The 17,709-nt window shown below is 51.6% G+C and overlaps 1 protein-coding gene across 1 annotated transcript in view; it reads right to left on the bottom strand.

Moving 5' to 3' along the window:
• Positions 1–387: 387 nt before the first annotated feature.
• Positions 388–17,709, bottom strand: part of SLC35D1 (solute carrier family 35 member D1) — a 53,082-nt gene continuing 35,760 nt past the window's right edge. Inside the window, exons 9-12 of the mRNA XM_074265703.1 lie at positions 15,480–15,547; positions 12,094–12,172; positions 9,839–9,921; positions 388–4,891 (exon numbers count right to left, since the gene is read on the bottom strand). Of these exons, the coding sequence (XP_074121804.1) occupies positions 4,783–4,891; positions 9,839–9,921; positions 12,094–12,172; positions 15,480–15,547 (339 nt within the window). The 3' untranslated portion in view covers positions 388–4,782. The remainder of the gene's footprint in view (positions 4,892–9,838; positions 9,922–12,093; positions 12,173–15,479; positions 15,548–17,709) is intronic.

Below are 17,709 nucleotides of genomic sequence, written 5' to 3'. Positions count from 1 at the left end.
GAACCCTTTCCTTGTGACTCCTAACACTGCCCCCAAACTGAAAAGGGAGCGGGGAGAGGGGGAGGAAGGAAAGTGGGAAATCATTTTGAATTTCTTCAGTCTATTTTCTTTGGTCTGACTTGGAACGTGTATTCAGATGCTTCCCTTCCTTGACCAGTCTCTAACAATTACGCCCACAAAATGGCCAGAACAAATAACATTTTGTTTCCTTGCTGACTGATGTAGGGACCAGCTCTGGCCAGCGCACTGTATTTGGCCTTTTTCGATTCATTCAGAAATGACTTCTACGTTACAGTAACTCCCTGCTCATCCACGCGGGCAGACACACTGCTGCTCCCTCATGCTCCATTCGGCCTGGATTTCCCCCAAAAGGAAACGAAACATGTGTTTTCAGGAGAAAAGTATTTATTCGAAGCCCATACAAAAATACTTAAGCAGGCTTAGTAATTTTCTTTCACCATGACCCGATTTACAAATCTCTAGCCTGCAGTAATACCTTTTTGTTTTAAAACACAAAATGGTCATTTTTGTAAATAGAATCTATATTGAAAAAAATATTTCCAGGAGATCGATAGCATAGAAAACATATGATGGCATCCATTTTATTCACTTTCCCAGTGTAGACAATACCATCTGGTTTCTGGCACTGAAGAAGCCTCTATTTAAGAACAAAATCATCTTGAAAAACATTTTTCAGGGAAGATAAATCAAACTAGCAATTTCTTTAAGGACAAAAAGACAACATTGCAGAGATCCTTAAAAACGTAAAGTGACGCAAATTTCCGACCCCAGAGGGCAGTAGCCAACCAGAAGCCCGACCTGAATGTCCGCCCCCTCTAAAGCCCATGCTCGTCAGCTGACTTCTGTCCAGTGATAGCCAAGCATTACCGGGTCATGCTGCCTTGTGCCCGGATGGGACGGTTCTAGACTGGCAGAGCCAGACTCATGGAGAGCCTGGAGTCTTCCAGAGGGCAAACAGAGAGACAAATGAGTCCTGCAGATTCAGAGCTCAGCTAGAACTGAGTGGGGCTGGGGAGCTTCCAGGCAGAGCCCTGGACCCAAGTCAAATTGTGCCTTGCACTCACAGTGGGACCCCAGAACAATCACTTCCCCTTTGAAACTCCGTTTCCTGATCTGTAAAATGGGGACGTCTACCTCAAGAGTATTTGTAAGGACCAAAGGGGATCTAAGTGATGCCCCTTGCAAACCTTAAGATATGAGCCGTGATGATGAATCCTGTAGGACCCCGACTTCACCAAGGCCCCCCCACTCTCAAAGTATTTGACAGCTTCCCTTTCCAGGTGGCAGCCATTTAAGCAACTCAAGCGGAGCACGGCCAGAGTGGGCCCGGCGATCCCATCTTGGTGACTAAAACTCCCTCCAAGCCCCAGAGGCCATTTCGTGCCCACCCAAAGCCAGCTCTGGGCATCAGACCCTCCAACCACTCAGCACAGCTAAAGTTCAGAGAGAGAGGCCTGGCCCATTTACTGACCACAACAGCCCGCGCTTTACTGGACGGAAAGGGTCTAGAGAGAGGCCACAGACTCGTGTCGTCATCTGCACGTGTAGCTGATTACCCAGAGGTCTCAGAGAAAGGCCAGGAAGCCACGAGCTAAACGCTGCATAAGGAAGGAAAGCAGGTTTTCCCAGACGAAGTTCTCGGGACACAGACAAGTGGAGGAAAGGGAGAGGGGCAAGGGGGGGGGTTTGCATCCGGTTCTTCAAAGACACATGTGGCCACATAAGGAAAAGGACCAGAGAGCAGCCCCAAGAGAAGGTGTAGAAGCCTCGTGGTCCTGAAAACCAGCATGAGGAAAGAAACAAGTTTGATGGAAACGGGCGGAGCTTGTTGCTCAAGTTCACTTGGGGCTTTCTTGGCAGATGGCCGCCAAAGATGGGGCCAGAAGTGGGAGCCCAGATGGCGGGCAGCTGGACTAAATGGCTGCTGAGGTCTTTTCCAGCCCTGTGACCGATTCCGAGCAGGTCACCCTGAATTAGGCGATTAGCGTCTCCATCCTCTGCTGGCAGCGAGGCCTGCCCCAAGAGGATTGATTCGAGCTGAACCAAACTTGGGCTGACCCTGCTCACCGGTTACAGTGATAGAAGTTCAGAGCTCTGCCCACGCCTCGCCTTAGCTCCGTATGGATCCCTGGCCCGCTCTGTGCCTCAGTTTCCCAGTTGTAAAATTCAGTAAGGCTTCTACCTGCTAAAGGAGAAAGTTAACAGGTCACAACGTGGTGTATTGTCGGGCTAAGGTCTAGACATTCTAGAAGGCACATATGATGTCAGTCCTGGCCATTCATTCCCTAAGTTATGGTGAAATGACCCCTGTTTGCACATGGCAATTAATCCATTCGCCATCACCCTCCCAATTGCCTCTCGTGGGTCATGGGAAGGAGCAGCAGGGAGAAAGAGCAGTTAGAACTGAATGCAGGCGATCCCCTTCCTACATAACCAGTGGTCCGAGAGCCCGGCGCCCACAGACACGCTGACTGGTGTTAAGGGGGTGAGGGTCCACCAGCCAGGGAGATGTGGCGCCAGAGCCCGGCGTGAAGCCGGCAGGGCAGGGGTCTCCCCTGTTCCAGATAAGGAGCCCGGAGTCCCCACATCTGTGAGAACTTAGAACAGCACCTGCCCCACAGGGCATCGTGAGGCTTAAATGACATGAATGCAAAGTGCCGGGCAGCCCTTCAGATGCCCGAAAAGCCGCTGCCACGATGACTATCACCCCGCGCCGCCGAGAGCCTCGACTCCCAGTGCACACGCTCGCCCGCGCTCCTGCTGCTGGGGAATTTCCATTCTTACTAAAAAGGGAGGCTGAGGCCCTTTGGGATAAACCCCCTCAGACCCTAAGATTCATCGCAGAACTCAGAAATCCAGACTTCTCCCAGACTCCTCCTGGCCAGGCCTAATTATTAGCAAGCGGCTACTGACCTTAAGTCAAAGCCCAGGCTCCTGCACCTTCCACCTTCAGATACGGGCAGATGCTTCCCAGTCTCTCCCCAAGTTTTCGCTCAGTTTTCCATTTTTAACTGCTCATTAGCAGGCTCTCCATTCCCATGACCACCCTGGCTTCCCTTCTCTGGAAATGCTTCGAGTCACACAATCTCCGGGTTTAAGAAGGGCTCTCTGAGGTCCAAACCCGGCCATTTTGGAGCTGAGTGAACAGGCCCAGAAGCGACTTGCTCCATAGATGAGCTCCATAGAAATCCCAGGCTCCCCAATTACAAGTCCAACCGTCGTCCCAAACCTCCTAAAATCTAGAAGCTTATGAAATTGGTCCACTAGCCGGCAGTCCTGTTGTTAAAGCTAAAGGAGACCACCCTAATGCGTAAGGAGAAGATCCACCGCCCAGCACGGCACCGGCCACCCTGAGCCCCCGTCTGCCCCGCCCCTAATATCAGGCCATAAAGAACGGCACTGTCCCTGATGGGTCAGCAGGCCGGCCTCCCAGAGCTCGAAGCGGGGCCCGGGACTCGGAGTCGGGCAGAGAAGGGCCAAGTTCTGGTGTAAGACCCAGGAGAGAGCCCGCGGGCTGACCCAGGGAAGAGCTTTCACCACATCCCCCTCATCGCGTCCTTGACCCAGGTCGCCCATCTCATCTCAGAGAAGCATAAGGCCCCAAATGAGTAACTTGCCCCCCATTATCAATAGAAGCATCAGAGCGAGGCTTGTTCTTGCACCATCTGCCAGCTAAGAAGGGCTTTTATATCAAAGTGGTCTTACTGGGTGTTCAGATTAATACTCCTACGTGGAAAAGCCGTTCTTAGCTCGAGTCTGGAGGGCCAAGAGTGCCCGGATGCCCCGGCTGTACCGGGGGCCTTTCCCTCGGCCCCACTGCACTCCCTCAGAGGCAGCTCGCCCAAGCTCGCGGCGGCGACTCCTGGCCACTTACAGGTGGGCGCTCCCAGGGAACAGCCCAGAACTGCCCGGCCCCTGAGGAACTCTGCACACGGAGTACTGAGACTCAGATGAAGACTCCCGAGGAAAAGAGGCAAAGAGGGAATGGGCCCGGAAAGCAGAGGGAGGAAAGGGGCCACCCACCCCCACCAGCCCAGATGGGGGATGGGCTTGCTCTTGGAGGAGGGGTCTCCCTCCTCCAAGTCACTCACAGTGCCCGGGGTGTCCAGAACAGAAACGGGGCCGGCTCCCCCAGGGATTTCTGGAGCGGCTCTGCCATTCCAGCCTCATTCCCGTAGAGCCGCCCAAGGGAAGGGCGAAAAACCGAAAGTCTCCCGGACGCTTCCCAGGTCCCGACTCCACACGTGGCTTCCTCTGGGGGGAGGAAGAGGTCATCTCTGAAGGTGGCGAAAAGTCCAGATTGTAGTGACCAGCCTGGGGGGTGGGGCGGAAAGTGGAGGGGGTGAACTCTGAGGGAGCTGGCAGGAAGGGGCGTCCAGCCCGGCCGCAGGGAGCACGAGGGACTCCCGGAGGCTCTCGGCGCGCGCCAGGTCTGATCGCGGCCCCGTCTGCGGGAAGAGAAGGCGGAGGCCGGACGCCACTTGCTGTGGACAGAGGCCCATGGAACAACGTGGAGGCCCATGGTTGGAGCGGGGAAGAACAATAAATTAAAAGCCAGATACGCCGTCTCTCAGTCCGGTATAAATTAATGCAAACTGCAGAATTAAAATAGAATCGATTCTAAGATTCGTCATAAAAATGTAAAAAGGCAGCAATCTCCAGATCGTGCAAGGGCCGGAACCAGGAGCCGCCGGCCGTCGAAGCAGGTGTCCGTCGGCACTGCCCGCGTGCAGGTGGACCGCTCAGGGCGCCGAGCCGCGCTCACACGGCGCCCTTCCCTTTCACGTCCAGCTTGCTGCTCGTCTCCGACTGTTTGCTCAGCTGCTCTTCGGTGAAAGTGATGTAGGAGTACACCAGGCTCCCCGCAATACTGCAAGAGAAGGAGGCCGGCAGTGAGCAATGACCAGCAAGGCCCGGCTTAGGGCCCCAGGCTCGGAGCAGACGCCTCTCCCGAGGTCCACTAGGGCCCTAGACTCTAGCAGCTGTGGGACTCTGCCTCAGTTTCCTCATCTGTAAAATGAGCTGGCTGTGGAGTCAGGAAGATTGGGGTCCTACTTGGTGGTCCCGGAGCTCTGGGCACTCTCCAAGATGCTGGCAGAGCAGGTGCCCACCTGGCCAGGAGCGAAATCTCACTCTCATCTTACCCGTTGTTGCTATTCTGTTCAGTCACTCCCTGCCCTGTCCAACTCTGTGACTCCAACTGGGAATTTCTTGGCAAGGCTTGGTCCCTCCTCCAGCTCATTTTACAGATAAGGAAACTGAGGCAGTTTCATTTCAACTGAGGGCCCTCATTGAGCGGGGCCCCCGGGTTCTAGTGGACAGAGGCAGCCTCGGAGGGCTTTGGGACTCGGGTTCTAATCCTGACGCATGCTGGTAAAGTCCCGGTGCCCAGCCCCCCACCGCCCTTAATCAAAGGTGACTTACTCTCTCAGGTTCTCGGGAAACTCCCCAGTAATGTCCATGGCCACAGCCATGTCTAGAGCAAAAGTACCCTCTCCTGCATCCTCCCCACAACTTGAGGTGCAGTTTGGATCCCTATTTCTCAGAGGAGTAGGAGGTCCCAGGGTCACCCAACCCGAGGGCAGACCAGATGCTGGCCCGGCCTCCCACCATGCACAAGGGCAGACCCCAAAGGGCAACAACGCCGCTCTGTCTCCGACTGCGTCCCATGGCGATCGCCATCACCCGCTGTGGGCGGGAACTAGGGATGCAACCTGGCACAGCCGATCTGGGCCGAGCCCTGGGGACAAAAATGACCCAAAGGAAGCATCAAGTATGGGATGATGGGAGTCCGGGCCACACAAAGATCCCAGCTCGGGAGCCAGAAGCACCTCCGAGCCCATCAAGTCCAGATGAGGAAACTGGGGCTAAAACGCATGAAGGGATTTGCCCAAAGTCACAAAGCCTCTGACTAAATCTCAAGTAACCCTTGGCTTCCTTGTCTCCCAACACGCACGTGAAGTAGACTGTTCTCAATACAGCCTCAGCATCCACATTTTACAGGAGAGAAAACTGAAATTCAGGAAAGTAAAGGGATTTGCCCAAAAGCATCAGCTGCTTCCCGGGTTCAAGCATGGCCCTGGACGCTGCTAGCTGGGGGATTCTGAAACCAGCCCGCCGCTAGCCAGGCCAGGAGTCAGGATTCGCACTCATTTCTCCCGGCTTCTAAGTCTGGCAACCTCGTATGGCTGCGAGTGACCCAGGTGGTCTTTGTAGCCGCGTGGTTACGACGTGCTGGGGACGGGGACGGTAATTGGGCCTGTGGCGTCATTGGTGCAAAGCGCTCCCAGTGCACTACAGGCTGGCACCCTCCAGACAGCGGGAGCCTGGAAGAAGGGCTGGGGGGGGGGGGAACTCGGGGAGCTTCCTCCGGTAGATGGCAAGCTCCTCCAACCCAGAGCCGGGCTTCCTTTTTCCCATCCGAGCTCGGTGGCCCAAGGCCTGGCACCCCGTAGGCACTTCCCATTTTTTACCTATACTTTCCTCCTCACTGTTTCACTCTCTACACGATCCGGGCCTGTCAAGCGGGTCTCGGGAACATCCCCCTCCCGCCTCCCTGACGCTGACCCTCCGGCGCCCGCGGGACTGCCCGCCTCAGTCTCCCCCTGCTCCATCCCTCCCGCCACCAGTCATTTTGTAAGAACTCCGGTCCCAGCACGCCGCACACCCCCTCAATAACCCTCTAGTTTCCAGGATAAAATAAATAAAACTCCTAGGTGACCTTCAAATCCCGAAACCTGACCCAGAGCTATTTCCCAGCCTTACTCCCACCCCCACTTGCCCCCAACTCCGTCCCCTCCCCCTTTTCACTCCCTCCAGACCTCCCCTTCTCTCCCTTCTAGAACTCCACCCCCATCCTACATGGGGCACAGAGCACCCCCCCTGCCAGGGCCGCCCTTCCTCAGCACCTGTTTTCTTCTGCATGTCCTGGGGAGGGGCTCCCTGGATCCCCCGCCCCCTTTAAATGATTCACCTTTCCTAAACATAGACCCTTCTGACAGAATGGATCAGAACTAAGGACAAACGATGACCGACGGCTTGGGATTTGTATGGAAAGAGGAACCATCTCGGAGCCCCAGAGGTCCCGATGGTCTGAAAGTGGAGACGAAGGAGCCATCGTCCAGGAGATGGTACCGAGCGGGCCGCAGGGGGAGGCCCCAGCCGGAGAGAGCCGCCCTCCCTCTCCCAGGCCCCCCCTGGGTGCTTCTGCAGCCAGAGATGGGCTTAGCGTGTCATACCACGTGTCACGTCATAGTGTGTCACTCGATGCTTTCTCATGGCGTCTCCCCTCGGCCTCCGCGTCAGGAACTGTTCTAAGCGAGATCTCGGATCACCATGACCTCAAAGCCCTTTGACTAAAAAAGCTCCGGGCGGGGCAAAGGCGAGCAGCCCCCAGACCGGCCCGACGCTGCCCCTCGGAGCTAAGCCCCCGTCTGGCGCAGGACAGTTCCACTTGCACACGCGCTCCTCGATTCCTTCCAGTCCCAAGGAGTCTGGTTTGTTTCTGGGTCCCGCACGTGGCTTAGGCGCACAGATGGCGCTTAATAAACGCCCTTCCATGGGCCGGAAGATGCGAAAAGCCCCCAAAGCCCAGCCACCCTCTGCCTCCAGGTGCTCCTGCCTCGTGAGCCGAGACGACCTTCTCCCCCATGAAATGCTGTTTCTTCCGGGCAGTCCCCCCCCCCCCCCCCCAGTGCTGAGCACCCCCACGGCTGCAGTGTTTGCACAATGAAAAAGAAGGGAAAAGTGAGAAAGAGGCTCCCAGGGAAGGATCTTCAGCCCGGGCTCTAGTCTGGGGCAATTAGAGAACTGCCTCCTAAGGAAAGTGACTTAGCATTCTAAAGAGACTCCGCCCAAGGCTCTTGGCATGCAAAAGAAGCTGGGGCATCCCGCCAGGTCTCTCCAAAGGACCCACCTCGGGGGCTCTTTCACTGACTAGGGCTTCAAAAAGCAAGCCCCAGAGGATCCTTCTCTGGGAAGGGAGGGAGCCTGTTCTACATACTCATTGGGATGCAAGCGCCTTCAGGGGAAGGAAAGCTTCTTGGAGTTCTCTAGTGTGAGGCTGAATTTAAATAGCCCCAGAGTTAAAGGGCTTCAGAAGCTCAGCCCAGGGGGGAGGAACCTCCCCCTCCCACCAGTCAGAAGGAGGACCCGGAGTGAATGCAGAGTAAGGGAGGAAAGGAGACAGGAGAAGGGGCCGTTCTGGGGAGCAATGCCGTGTCCGGTCCGGCTAGCTGCTATTCAGAAAATGGGGGGCAGGGGGAAGAAGCTGCTCTCAGATTAGGAGCCTTCAAATTACCAAGAAGGGGCTGCATTTTATCCAGGAGGCCATGGGGATGCACAGCAAGAAAATCAGAGGAAAGAGCCGAGTGAGAAGCGGAGGCAGGGAGGCCGCTGAGAAGGCCAGAGCAGCGTCCGGCCGAGAGCCGAGAAGGGAAGGACCGGCCTAGGAGGTCGGCTGTGAGAACGAGAGAAAGGAGGCTCAGGAAAGGGCTGGGGATGGAGAAAGGAGGACGTGAGAAACCGATTAGGAATGGGGAGGGAATGGGGGGAGAGAGGACATTACCCGAGCCTGAGAATCTGGGGTCCGGGAAGTGGACGGTGCCTAAGGGAAGGAAGGAGGTCATGAAAGAGGAAGGGACTGAGGCGAGCAAGGAGGAAAGGGAGCTGGAAGATACCAACAGAGGCTGCTGTTCCAGGCAAATGTCATCCTCGGCACCTGTTCTTTCTTTCCTTTCTTTCTCCTCTCTCCTCTCTCTCTCCTCTCTCTCTCCTCTCTCTCTCCTCTCTCTCCTTCCTTCCTTCCTTCCTTTCTTCCTTCCCTCCCTCCCTCCCTCCATTCATGGAGTGCGAGAACATCAATTTTTGCTCATTGAAAATAAAATTAAATTAGGAAATAAATAAATGGAAAAATGTGTCGGTGCCATCCCCCATTAGAAGTGAAGTTCTTTGACAATAAGAATTGTTTGGTTCTTCTCTATCCCGGGACGCACATTTAATCTTTACGGACTATCCCTCACTTACAAATGCAGATTTCTGCCCTTTTTTTGTGACCCCCCCCCCCAAACACAACACGAAGTGCTTTACTATTATTACTATTATTATTATTATTATTATTATTATTATTATTATTATTATTATTATTATTATTATTATTATTATTATTATTATTTGGCAAACATTATCTTACTTGCCCTTGGAAGACATCGTCCATCCCACCCCTTTCTTAAGAGATGAACAACTCAAGCCAAGGAGGCAGCATCCCCTCCCCATGGTGACCCAGGCAGAATTTGAATCCAAGGCTCTGGCTCCAAATCTGGCCCTGCTGCCACGTTCCCTAAAGGCTCTATTTCATATTTTATAAAGACTTTAATTAAATTTTTATATTTATTTTATATCATATTTTTAATATTTTCAGTGGCCTTATAATCCGTCAGAAGTCTACATTAACAGAAGAAGATGCCCAGGTCCAGAAGGGGACAAGGAGGGGGGAGTAATTGAATCAGGGGAAACTAGGACCCGGCTAGAAGCTCTCTCTGCTCTTCCTCTCTCTTTCCTCAAGCAGAACAAACCTAAGGACTCCGAGGATCTGGGTTCAGATCCCACCTCTGCCACTTAATGACAGCCTGATCTTGGCCAGGTCTCTGGGCTAAATGGCCTCTGCAATGCCCCTCATCCAAGAGCCAAAATCTTCTGGGACACAGCCAGCAAACCTCCAAAGCGGGCTGGAACTCGGCCCAACTGTTTCTCCTGACAGGCGCCTAGCCTCCAAAGCCCCAAGTGTCAAGACAGAGGCTCGGGAACAAAGATGGCTTACCTGATATTTAAGCCGATGAAATTTGTCCACGTGAAAATATAGTCTCCACCAAAGACCATTCCAATATAAGTTATTAAAATATTCTGAAAGGAAGAAGAATCAAGATTTTCTTAGTGTAGGGTCTCATCGCATCATCCCTTCATACACTTGTGTTTAATACACTCCTCTCTCTTTCCCTCCTTCCCTCCCTCCCTCTCCCTCCCTCTCCCTCCCTCTCTCTCCCCTTCTCTCTCTCTCTCTCTCTCCCCTTCTCTCTCTCTCTCTCTCCCCTTCTCTCTCTCTCTCTCTCTCCCCTTCTCTCTCTCTCTCTCTCTCCCCTTCTCTCTCTCCCTCTCTCCCCTTCTCCCTCTCCCTCTCTCTCCCCTTCTCTCTCTCCCTCTCTCCCCTTCTCCCTCTCCCTCTCCCTCTCCCTCTCCCTCTCCCTCTCCCTGCTCTCCCTCTCCCTCTCCCTGCTCTCTCTCTGCTCTCTCTCTGCTCTCTCTCTGCTCTCTCTCTGCTCTCTCTCTGCTCTCTCTCTCTCTCTCTCTCTCTCTCTCTCTCTCTCTCTCTGTTTCTGTGTCTCTTTGTCTCTCTCTCTTTGTCTCTGTCTCTCTCTCTCTCCCTCTCTCTCCCTCTCTCTCCCTCTCCCTCTCCCTCTCCCTCTCCCTCTCTCCTCCCCCTCCCCCCCAAGAGCTAAAGGAAGAAGGCCCCTGGTCATTTCCGTTGCAGTTATTTTCAGTGGCCCACAAAACCTTTCTGAGACACCAAACTTTCCCTTGCCCAAGGTCCCCTGGACGCTGCCCACTGCACTGAGGCAGCACGGATGCCCACAGGCAAGGACATCCTGCCAGATTTGGCAGCCCAAGCGACTAAGGGAAATGGGTTTTTTCCAAGGAAAAGCCCGGCTGATTTGTCGGAAGTCGCTCTGGCCACTTCCCTTTGTGAATATCTAAGACATTTCCCCCAGTTTTCCTATATCTGTGTCTCTACATGATAGTTTGGGGAGCTGCCATTGGAACGAAGTTTCCTCACCCTAAGAACCCCCAAGCAGGTCCAGACAACTCTCCTCGGTAACTGAATAATCCTTCTTTTAAAAAAAAGTTTTGTTATCTTCTGAATGGACTGTCTTAACCCCAGGTCCCCAGAGCGGGTGGAGAAGTGCTTGGGGGGGCTCTTTTTTTGTCTTTCAATCATGTGTTTCCCCACTTCTCCCGTCCTTGGCTCTGAAGTAGTAAGTGCTGGGGGAGGTGAAAGGTTAGATACTGATACTGATGGAAGGGGAAAAAACATCATCAATGAAACATGCCCACAAGAAGGGAGCTCAGAAAGGGGCGAGCTAGAGCACGGCTGGCACTGCCAGGCTAAAAGTAGTGGGGGGTCAGAGAAAGAGACTTAGGGTATCACTGGCAGAGAGGACTCCCACAGGAGGAAAGTCCCTCCACAGTACAGGCTGGCACCTTCTCTCCAGGTTAGAAAGCTGAGAGCTTGTCACTTGGCCAGGGTCACTCCCAAACGTTGAATTATATACTCCATCAGACCACTAGGTGGCACAGTGGATAAAGCACCAGCTCTGGAGCAGGAGATCCAACCTTAGCTGTGTCCCCGCTGTGTGACCCTGGGCAAGTCACTTCCCTGTTTGCCTCTGCTGCCTCATCTGTAAAATGGGCTGGAGAAGGAAACAGCAAACACTCCAGTATCTCCACCAAAAAAAAAAAAAAATGGGGCCACAGAAAGTCAGATGTGGCTGCAGACTCATGGTTCCCTAAGCAATCCTTCCTTCTGCCCTTTGAGGAGGATTGCCACAAATTGCCAATTCATGACTTTTAAAAGGTGAAGGAAAAGAAAAGGAAAAGGAAAAACAAGAATGGTGGGGATGAGTCATGAAAAATAAGTGATATAGTAGAAGGTGCAAGAGAAGGGAAGAAGACATAGAAGAAGGGAGGAAGGCAGGAAGGGAGAGAAGGAGGGAAGGAGGAAGGAGGAAGGGAGGGGGGAGGGAAAGAAAGAGGGAGGAAGGGGGGAGGGAAAGAAAGAGGGAGGAAGGGAAGAAGGGAGGGAGGGAGAGAAGACACTTAAAAGAAAAAGCAGTAAATGCTCCTATATTCTAACCATAACCTCTGAGAATGGGTATGGAAAACAAATTTCAGTAGCAGATATTTGCAAAACTGTGGGCAGGTCTGGGGCCGAGCTTTCAGGAGGTAACCAGGCTGCCGTTTTGGAGCAAAAAAGATTTTCGGTGGATTGGCCCCTGAGGGAATCGAGCTTTTCCAACTCACCTTAATACAGCCCACTATGGTGGTTGTCAGAGCAGAATTGTACTGCGTACAGAGCACCGTGGCGTACATCAAGATAAACCTGGAGGGGGAAAGAGGGGAGCGCGTGAGCCTTTGGGGGGTCCAGCCGACTGGGAGGCTCTGGGTTTGAATCCTAGCTCAGCCCCCTTAATCCCCCCCCCTTCCCTCCGTTCATTATGTCCTGTTACTCCTGCCTCTAAGTGAGCTTTGTACAAACGTGTCTGCGGTCGTTTCTCCCCTTAGGTCGTAAGCTGCTTGCTTGGGTTATAAGTGGGGCCTGTCTTTGGCCTCTTCTTGTACCCCCAGGGCTTAGCCCAATGCCTGGCACACAGTAGGCACTTAATAAATGATTTCTGAATGAATGTATCTTATGGAAGTACAGTCACTCTTCTAGCATCACAGTGGGATGGGGGATTCGAAATTGAGTCTCCAGAGCCAGCCAGGCTGGTCTCGCGCCTGAACTCGAGGAGACGGTGTGTTAGCCATTCTGCAACACGTGGACTTGTTGGTGAGGTTAGTTATGTGTACAGTTCAGACTGGAGAGCTCCCAGTGTGGAAACTCCATCCCTCAAGGCAGATCAGCCACTAACCTTACTGAAGACTTTTCTGGGGCTCTGAAAAGTGAAGTAATACTAATAGTGTGTACAAACCTACAGCTTAAAGGCTTGGAAAGCACTTTATACATAGTACCTCCTTTGATTCTCGCAATAAACCTGGAAGATGGGTTATATCACTGTCCCCATTTAATAGATGAGAAAACTGAGGTCCAGAGAGGTAGTCATTGGCCTTGGGTCACACAACTAGTGTCAAAGGCACTAGCTCCTCCCAAAGAAGTGTTTGTGTATATTCACTCATATATATTACATATTTTCCCTATACCTACTTGTAATAAGATAAAGTTAAATGTAATCATGTAACATTAAATATAATTATAAGAAAGGTATAATTATAAGTATTTATAATCTAATACGGTTAACTATCATTATGATGATATATTTTGTATGTGTGTAGGGAGCAAAACGAGACTTTAAAGAGACTCAGTATGGAAAAGCCAGTGGCTCCGCCGAGGGGGTCCCTTCAGAGTCACCCCCAGACTAGACCAGCAGCAGAGCCACGCTCTTTCCCTTCCATCCCCTCCACGGTTCCTGCACACGAAGCTTGTCTGCACCCCGAGTCTGACTTCCTCGGCCGGGGGAGCTCAGAGCCAAGTCTCCCCATGGGGCCTGCACTGGGCCAACCAGTCTTGCCCATCTAGGGCGCCCACACTCACCTTGGGGGGATTCTGAATTGGTCAGAACAAACAGAAAAGAGGGAGAGGGGAAAAGGAGCAAGCAAAACTTCTGTGGGGGCTGGGGCTGAAATGGCTCAAGGCCCAATCGCCGCCTCAGGGTGCTTTCATTGGGAGGGTAACAATGGGCTTTCCGGACCATTAAGTATCCACCATGGCCCAGTAGCATGTCCCAAATAGTAAATATTAACTGAATGGCCAGCCAAACAGCAGCATTTCCCAGATCTGGGGGTTTCAGTGAACTATAAACTCTGGGGGTTCAGTGGATAAGAATGTTGTACTTGTAATCAGGATGCCCACAGTTCCAATCCTGACTCAGATGCTTCCTAACCATGTGACCCCGTCCAGCTCATTTTGCAGATGAGGAAGCTGAGGCAAACAGCATAAAGTGACTTGCCCAGGGTCTCCCAACTAGTGGCTCTCTCAGGTCCTCCCGAGTCCATGTCTAAGCCCTATCCACTGCACCACCCAACTGTGTTCTCCCTGAGGAATATCAAATATGTACGTTTTAGCATGAGAAGGGCCTTCTGAGGTCATCTCACTCAAACCTTTCATTTTACAATTGGGGAAACTGAGGCCCAAGGAAGTTCACGGGATTGTAGAGCACAGATTTAAGAGTGAAAAGCACTCTGAGATCATCTGGTCCAAGCTTTTCATTTTACAATTGGGGAAACTGAGGCCCAGGGAAGTTCACGGGATTGTAGAGCACAGATTTAAGAGTGAAAAGCACTCTGAGATCATCTGGTCCAAGCTTTTCATTTTACAATTGGTGAAACTGAGGCTCAGGGAAGTTCACGGGATTGGAGATTTAGGAATGAAAGGGGCCTTCTGAGGTCATCTCACTCAAGCCTTCCATTTTAAAGTTGAAGAAAATGAGGTTTAGAGGTTAAGTCCAAGATGGCAAAGATTGTAAATTATCTGGGTAAGATCTGAATCCAACAAATTGATTTTTATGGAAATGTTCTGCCTAACTTCACGTGTGGTTTCTTAATTGTGGGTGGAGATACACGAAAAAACCTAGAGCTCAAAAATCTTAAAAAAAAAAAATTTAAAAAACATTGTTTTGAATATAACTGGGGGAAATCATTAAATTAATTAATTTAAAAAATTCACTTAACCCCCCCAAAATGACTTTGAGCAAATAGGTTAATTCATCTATTATAAATACCCAAATTAACTGTAAAGGACATGTGAAGAAAGATGCTATTTGCATCCAGAGAAAGAACTGATTAATAGAAGTATGCATAGGATAATTTTACATATATAATATGTATTATACATACATACATATATACATATTATATAAACATATACACACACACATATGGCTAATGGTAGCCATTTATTGGGGGGGGGGGTAAAAAGAAAAAAATTGCATGATAATTTTGTTACAGACTTGAAAGGAACAGCCATGTCAGTACATGCCATGAAACACGACCAAGGAGCTCGAGTAAATCTCCCCACTGACAGAGTTCTAAGAGATCTGAAGAGCAGGAAGGCTGGACCTCTGCAAAGCGCCGTGTTTGAGGAGCAGCGTGACCCACCGCAGACAACAAGCTGGGTCTGAATCCTGGCTCCTTGTGACAAGGGGCAAGTCATTTTCTCTCTTGTGCCTCAGTTTCCTCATCTATTAAATGATGGGATTGGACCTTTCCGCCCCTCTGAGGACCATGCCTAAGTGCGAAAGCCTGTAAGGGGCTAAAGGGGACTGTACCATGAAGGGGCCGGAACCAGCTGGGAATCATAATGCCCCTGAAGGAACTGGAAACCAGCCTTTCCTGACCAGATGTTGCTTGTGGATCAGGAATGAAACAAATGGGAAGCCAGAAACTGTACCTGCCTCCCAGTCTCCTAGTACCGTTATCATCCTCTCACATGATCTGTTCTGCTGATAAGAAGTAGATCCCCAGCAGCCACTGGCAGGGGGCTCCCAGAACCCCCTGCAGCCATTGGCAGGTAGCTCTGAAACCAAGCTCCTATGATACAACCAATGGGGCGCAGGAAGAAGAGGCTGTCATTCCCCCAAGAAAGCAAGCTTCCCAACAGGCAGCAAGAGCAGCAGAAAGCGCCCAACACTTACCCCATCACACAGGACAGTGTAAACTGCAGAAGGAACAGACTGTCAGTCCAGCCGTCATAGTCTATTGCCTGTAAAACACAACCAAACACTCGATTGTCGAACGAACCTCCTTCCTGTGCCCGGCGGCCGCCCCCCGAGCACCCCAGGGATATTCCAAGGACAGCCGAACCATCAGCAGCTGGGAGAGCTTGGATTCCTCCTGTCTCCTCCCCACAGGGAAACAACCTGAGACCCGCTGAGGGCACCTGCTCCTGGGCCAACTCAAAGGCATCTTTGGCTCATCTCCCTAATCGTCCCTCTCCAGATGGCGTCCAACGTGCAAGAAGGAAATGTTTTCAGAAGCAGAAAAAATGATGTTTTCCTTCCACCCACAGCAGAGTGTAGGAATTTCAGGCAAAAGAGATCCAGGACCATCTAGCTGCCCCAGCTGGGGGCGCAGTAGATAGTTCCTCCTGACTTCAGGGCTGATGCTCTGAGTTCAAATCCTGCCTCAGGCACTTAATACTTTCTAGCTATTGGCCCAGCATCCGTTCTCACTAACGACAACAATTTTAAGAAGCAAAGTTCTTGAAATAAGATCTTAGCAAGGAGTCTCCTTGCCAGGGAGATGGCGGAAGAGGCCCCACTGTAAATGATCACCAAACCAGGGGAAGAACATGGCAGAAAGCAAGTGCCCTCCCTCCCCTGGCTCCCAGTTTCTTCATTTATGAGATGATTGCACCTTCAAAGACCAACCAGAAGGATTCTCCACCTTTTGTGGGTAATGGTCGCCTCTGGCAGATTGGGAAAGCCTAGGAGACCCTTCTCAGAATCATGCTTTCAAACACAAAATAATACATAGAGGTGAAGAAACTGAGGCAGACAGGGCCACAAAGCTATGTGTGAAGGACCAACACTGCTCTTCCTGGTTCCAAGTTCAGAGCTCTAGACCCCGAGCCCACCGGCAGCTTTTCTAGGTGTTGATGGACTGTTTGTGCTGCTGGGGACATCCCTGAGCCTTCACCCCTAAAGCGCTCTGGTTTCCCTGGAGTCTCGGCCCAAAGCCTCCTGCAGGAGGGTTCAGATGGCAAGCACCAGGAGGTGCGGCTACAGGGCCCTGATCCTGCTGCCAAAGTCGGTCCTAAAGGCCAGATGGCTGCCAAGGAGCAGGCCCAGGTTTCACGGAGAAGACCCGCCTTGATGAAATAGCCTGTACAAAATGAAATGAGGGAGGGGTGGAAAAATCAAGGCATCAGCACTTTGGAGACTGTCATCAAGGCTTGAGAGGGAAAATAGTCCCCATGGATGTGGGGGACTCTGACTGGTGAATGCAGGACGGGGAGGGAACTGAGAGGGCCCAGAAAGGTCAAGGGACTAGTAGAGAAAAGTCTTCCTCACAAAACTGTCTTGTAAGGCTGATACAGAGAGATGTGAGAACTAAGAACAATCTATAGGATAATCACAATAAAATGCAAATAAGCCACACAGAAAGACATGAAAAGAAAGATACAAAGAAGAGTGTGCCAGACCTGGAGTAGGATTCAAATCCCACCTTGGATACTTAATGGCTGGGTCACTCGGAACAAGTCACTTAACTGCTGCCTGCCTCAGTTTCTTCATCTGATAAATGGGGATAATAACGGCAGCTTGAAATAATATGTGATAATTCCTAGCTAAGGAATTAACTAACTTTGGGTTAAGGCACAATATTGGAATACAGTAATTAATCTTAATAAATGTTAACCAATCGACTTAACTTTTAAGATTTTCAAAACATTTTATATGTTATCACTTCAAGTAATTTAAATTGCCCCAGACTCCACCTCCTCAGTGGGGATAAGAGCACCTAGTATGGAAAGAGTGGGAGAGAGCATGGGAGAGAGAGAGCATGGGGGGGGGGGGGGTGGGGGAGAAGAGAGAGAGAGAGAGAGAGAGAGAGAGAGAGAGAGAGAGAGAGAGAGAGAGAGAGAGAGAGACAGAGAGAGAGAGAGACAGAGAGAGAGACAGAGAGAGAGACAGAGAGAGAGACAGAGAGAGAGAGACAGAGAGAGAGAGACAGAGAGAGAGACAGAGACAGAGACAGAGACAGAGACAGAGACAGAGACAGAGACAGAGAGACAGAGAGACAGAGAGAGCCAGAGAGAGCCAGAGAGAGAGAGCGAAAGAGAGAAGCGCGAGAGAGAGAAGCGCGAGAGAGAGAGAGAGAAGCGAGAGAGAGAGAGAGAAGCGAGAGAGAGAGAGAGAAGCGAGA

This window comes from Sminthopsis crassicaudata, chromosome 4 (assembly GCF_048593235.1).
Source record: "Sminthopsis crassicaudata isolate SCR6 chromosome 4, ASM4859323v1, whole genome shotgun sequence".
NCBI classification, from domain to species: domain Eukaryota; kingdom Metazoa; phylum Chordata; class Mammalia; order Dasyuromorphia; family Dasyuridae; genus Sminthopsis; species Sminthopsis crassicaudata.
Note: the sequence above shows the minus strand (reverse complement) of the source record. Positions and strands in the feature narration are given on the sequence as shown.